General features: G+C 33.6%; 1 protein-coding gene across 1 annotated transcript; it reads right to left on the bottom strand.

Annotated features, from left to right (window-relative positions):
* Positions 1–1194: 1194 nt before the first annotated feature.
* On the bottom strand, positions 1195–5949 carry LOTGIDRAFT_152747 (hypothetical protein; the record flags this gene model as incomplete). The annotated part of the gene is made up of 5 exons (XM_009053265.1): positions 1195–1201; positions 2194–2278; positions 2443–2558; positions 5484–5601; positions 5931–5949. 5 exons carry the CDS (start codon positions 5947–5949, stop codon positions 1195–1197), a joined length of 345 nt encoding a protein of 114 aa, XP_009051513.1.

Raw genomic sequence — 5949 nt, forward strand, 5'->3', positions numbered from 1 at the left:
CATAATCTATAAGTTATTATCTTGAATTTTCAAGTTAGTAACTTGAATTTTCAAGTTAGTAACTTGAATTTTCAAGTTAGTAACTTGAAAATTAAACGACTTTTCAAGTTAGAAACTTGAATTTTCAAGTTAGTAACTTGAATTTTCAAGTTAGTAACTTGAATTTTCAAGTTACTAAATTCAAGATACTAACTTGAAAATTCAAGATACTAACTTGAAGATTTAAGATACTAACTTGAAAATTTAAGATACTAACTTGAAAATTCAAGATACTAACTTGAAAATTCAAGTTACTAACTTGAAAATTCAACTTAATAAATTCAACATACTAGCTTGAAAATTCAACATACTAGCTTGAAAATTCAAGATACTTACTTGAAAATTCAACATACTAACTTGAAAATTCAACATACTGACTTGAAAATCCAAGTTACTAAATTAAAAAAAAAATGAATGGCCCTAATACGCTTCCGTAAAAATGTATACATATGAATGAACAAAATTTAATACAAGAATATCTTCCTTCTTATGATAAGAAAAATAATAATAAATAAATATTAAATGAATATGTAGATGGGAGATTTTTTCATTTGTTGATTTGAGCATTGATTTTTTCCGGAAAATTGATAAGCTTTTGGAATATTTAACATCATTATTAAAAAAATTCCACATGATTGGACTTTTGTATTTTAGAATATTTTTAAATATATTATTGTTTGGTTGATAGCCCAATTTAACACGTCTTTACTAAGTCAAGGGCATTAGCTCTTTAACAGTTCATCCGTTTATTACTCATTCGAACTCGACTGAGATCTCATCAATATATACATTCATACCAAATTTCATAAAGATCGGTTGAAAACTGCAGTCTCTATCGTGTCTACAAGAAATATGGACGGAAGGACAGGCAATATACGCCCACCCCATTTGTGGGTGTATAAAAACTGCAGTCATTATAGAGTTTCGACAAATTTCGACGGCCTTTTATCAGGCCAAGTCAGGGTCAATACATGTGACTCAAAAATCCGTTCATCGAAAAATCGTCAATTTCGAACCTAACCAAGATCTCATCAATACAAATGATCTCACCAGTTTCAGAGCAGATAAAACTGTTGTCCATATTGTGAAAAATCATTGAATATGTCTCTTGGCAACGGTGGTTCTCAAGCCCAAACCGGAGGTGATTTTGATTAATTATATCCTGTAAATATAAAAACAAGTGGCTTTCTACAATATATGGTCACTTCCAAGATATAGTTTCAGCATATCATGGACGGTTGTCAAATCATACGAAAATTCTAGCTTTATTTTATTGATTTATACGGTGGCTAATATACGACATATTTCACTTTTTTTTTAATTAAAAACTTTAATGATAATTCTTAGGTGATAATTGGGAGATAATTCCTGTAATTTTTAATCAAAAAATTTAATTTTCACCTGAGTAAAACAATTTCCACCTGGGTAATAATTCAAATGATTTTGACCACCACTTCATAATTCTAGATGATGACACCTAATTTCATTAAAAAAAAGGTCAAAACTTTAGTCTTATAAATTTGACGTGTTTTACTAAATCAAGGACATCATTATAAATGATAACACCGAATTTCATTAAAATCAGATGAAAACTGTAGGCCTCATCAATATAAATGCCCACGCCAAATATGATTAAAATCGGATAAAACTGTATTTTCTATTGTGTTCACAAACAAATTTTGACGCGTTTTCACGAAGTCAAGGGCAATAACTCAAAAACCATTCATTGAAACATCGTCAAATTCGAACTTGACCAAGATCGCATCAATATAAATTCAACCAATTTTATTACAATTAGGCGACGACAATATACGAACTTATAACATTCTGAATTCAAACTGTGGCAACTCTGTGGGCGAGGCGTCATAGTCGCAAGCCTCTCGTGGAAGCCTCTTATGAACATAAAATCCCGTGTCAGATTATGCACTTTTTTCTTTCATTGCGTCCACCTTTCATCTCTGAGCTTGTCGGTAATTCCATTATTGTTCTGGGACTTTATTTTTGTAAATACGTAGGGTGTAAATGTTCATGGGTTTACCCGTGTTTCATTCATGTTAAGGTTTTAGTTACAATTGATTTCTTTTCACAGCCAATGTGTACGTTTAGTATATTGTTTTGATTATGAAGAAGATAACTAAATAACAGAATACTTACGGGCATGTACTCTTAGATATCAATTCAGAATGACTTCCCCTAATCGATTCCAAGCACTCTGAGACTGGATGACAGGGATCACGAACTGTAACAAAAACACAGCATTAAAATGCTCATATTTTGCGATTTTCAAGTGAAAATAGAGCAAACTTTTTGCTCTGAGGAGGGGCCATGACCTCCCCCTAAATACGCCACTGCATTCCAAAGTCTTGGGAATAAGATTTGGTCAAACTAAAGCCTTGAACTCACCTCCCTGACAAGCATTATCACTAGTTTTCTGAATTTTGGAAACATCAGTAGTGAGGAGAAAACACGAAATCTTTTCTTTTGCTAGTAATCCACACGATACATAAGATTTGGCGATGCTGAAATATATTCAGGGCTACAAGTGAATTATATCATATCATTTTTAATTTGTTGATATATGATAGAATGATATATGATAGAACATATGTCTCCCTCTCAATTAGTAATATCAATAACTGATTATGATTTCATCCTGTCTAATTCTACATGCTGGGAAGTCGTGTTAACAATAACAATTACATTTAATCTCGTACATAACTTTTGATGTACTTTGCATACTTCAAGGCAAATAACTTCATTCAATCATTTCAACTGTCGCTTCTTTTGATAATATTTTTACAGCGTTTAGCAAAATAACAAAATAACATCATTACACATATACACGTAATTTCTTATTAATTATCTCCCATTTGTATTAGGTGGATTCAACCCTTCTTCGGGTCACCAAAGCTTTTGGTATGGTCTATTGTATGTTCCTCCTCTAGAAATCACATATTCTCGTCATTAATTTTGATTGGAAGAGAGTTTAATTCTCGACCAATAAGATTCTTCCAAACAAAATATTTGAAAAAAAACACAAAATTTTAGTACAAAATTTAATTCCTGATAATTGAATCTCAAAGTTCACAGTTGAGTTATTGTCATAAAGTGTCAATTGTCAAACAGCTATTATAGACGAGGAAGAAAGAAATTTTTTACAACTCATCAAAATGTTCATATTTATTTGAAATGACATGCGAGTCAAAGATTTAGCAAAACAAGTACGACTTCACGGTTGAATTATGTCCCCTTCCATTTCGCCATTACCAGAGGGAAGTAATTAATGTCTAATGAAGAAAATATGATGAAAGCAACGGTTTGATGTGGATAATGTCCTACCGTTGCTAAAGTTTGATGTGGATAATGTCCTACCGTTGCTAAAGTTTGATGTGGATAATGTCGTACCGTTGTTAAAGTTTGATGTGGATAATGTCATACCGTTGTTAAAGTTTGATGTGGATAATGTCCTACCGTTGTTAAAGTTTGATGTAGATAATGTCCTACCGTTGTTAATGTTTGATGTGGATAATGTCCTACCGTTGTTAAAGTTTGATGTAGATAATGTCCTACCGTTGTTAAAGTCTGATGTGGATAATGTCATACCGTTGTTAAAGTTTGATGTGGATAATGTCGTACCGTTGTTAAAGTTTGATGTGGATAATGTCCTACCGTTGTTAAAGTTTGATGTGGATAATGTCCTACCGTTGTTAAAGTTTGATGTAGATAATTTCCTACCGTTGTTAAAGTTTGATGTGGATAATGTCCTACCGTTGTTAAAGTTTGATGTAGATAATTTCCTACCGTTGTTAAAGTTTGATGTGGATAATATCATACCGTTGCTAAAGTTTGATGTGGATAATGTCCTACCGTTGCTAAAGGTTGATGTGGATAATGTCCTACCGTTGCTAAAGTTTGATGTGGATAATGTCCTACCGTTGCTAAAGTCTGATGTGGATAATGTCCTACCGTTGCTAAAGTTTGATGTGGATAATGTCCTACCGTTGCTAAAGGTTGATGTGGATAATATCATACCGTTGCTAAAGTCTGATGTGGATAATGTCCTACCGTTGCTAAAGTTTGATGTGGATAATGTCCTACCGTTGCTAAAGTTTGATGTGGATAATGTCCTACCGTTGCTAAAGTTTGATGTGGATAATGTCCTACCGTTGCTAAAGTTTGATGTGGATAATATCATACCGTTGCTAAAGTCTGATGTGGATAATGTCCTACCGTTGCTAAAGTTTGATGTGGATAATGTCCTACTGCTGCTAAAGTTTGATGTGGATAATGTCCTACCGTTGCTAAAGTTTGATGTGGATAATGTCCTACCGTTGCTAAAGTTTGATGTGGATAATATCATACCGTTGCTAAAGTCTGATGTGGATAATGTCCTACCGTTGCTAAAGTTTGATGTGGATAATATCATACCGTTGCTAAAGTTTGATGTGGATAATATCATACCGTTGTTAAAGTTTGATGTGGATAATGTCCTACCGTTGTTAAAGTTTGATGTGGATAATGTCCTACCGTTGCTAAAGTTTGATGTAGATAATGTCCTACCGTTATTAAAGTTTGATGTAGATAATATCATACCATTGCTAAAGTTTGATGTGGATAATATCATACCGTTGTTAAGGTTTGATGTGGATAATGTCCTACCGTTGTTAAAGTTTGATGTGGATAATGTCCTACCGTTGCTAAAGTTTGATGTGGATAATGTCCTACCGTTGCTAAAGTTTGATGTGGATAATGTCATACCGTTGCTAAAGTTTGATGTGGATAATGTCCTACCGTTGCTAAAGTTTGATGTGGATAATGTCCTACCGTTGCTAAAGTTTGATGTGGATAATGTCCTACCGTTGCTAAAGTTTGATGTGGATAATGTCATACCGTTGCTAAAGTTTGATGTGGATAATGTCCTACCGTTGCTAAAGTTTGATGTGGATAATGTCCTACCGTTGCTAAAGTTTGATGTGGATAATGTCCTACCGTTGCTAAAGTTTGATGTGGATAATGTCCTACCGTTGCTAAAGTTTGATGTGGATAATGTCCTACCGTTGCTAAAGTTTGATGTGGATAATGTCCTACCGTTGCTAAAGTTTGATGTGGATAATATCATACCGTTGCTAAAGTTTGATGTGGATAATGTCCTACCGTTGCTAAAGTTTGATGTGGATAATGTCCTACCTTTGTTAAAGTTTGATGTGGATAATGTCCTACCGTTGCTAAAGTTTGATGTAGATAATGTCCTACCGTTGCTAAAGTTTGATGTGGATAATATCATACCGTTGTTAAAGTTTGATGTGGATAATATCATACCGTTGCTAAAGTTTGATGTGGATAATGTCGTACCGTTGTTAAAGTTTGATGTGGATAATGTCGTACCGTTGTTAAAGAGACATGGGTCTATTGGAACTAGGTCTAGATCAGAATTTTATACTTACTGGCACCATCTATCGGTGTCTCGGGCAGAAATAAATGACGGAATATTACCAGTAACTGTTCCTGGTAGAGATGGTGCATTCTCAATACAAGATGTAAATGTTTCACATGAAGGGACAACTAAAATTTAAAAATAGACATATACGATTTTAATTCATATAATGTAAGGCATATAGTCAAGATGGTGAGAACAGCTATAAGCATTAAACATATGCCTATCCCTACTTAACCCTAAAGAAGTTACTGAACGGCATTCTTAACTTTCAAAATGCCTTATATTTGATCTTTCCAACCTTGTAGATAGTAGGTTTTGAAAGGTCACCCAAAATTTGCAATTCAAAAGGAAACAGTCTGATTCCCATCAAATTCATTTATTTCAAGATAAATGCAGAAAAAATTCTTTCATATCTATATTTTCAAATCTTCTGCCCTCTTTGTTCAATCCGTACCTCGTACAACCGGTGTCAT

Source organism: Lottia gigantea, assembly GCF_000327385.1.
Source record: "Lottia gigantea unplaced genomic scaffold LOTGIsca_2, whole genome shotgun sequence".
Classification (NCBI taxonomy): Eukaryota; Metazoa; Mollusca; class Gastropoda; family Lottiidae; genus Lottia; species Lottia gigantea.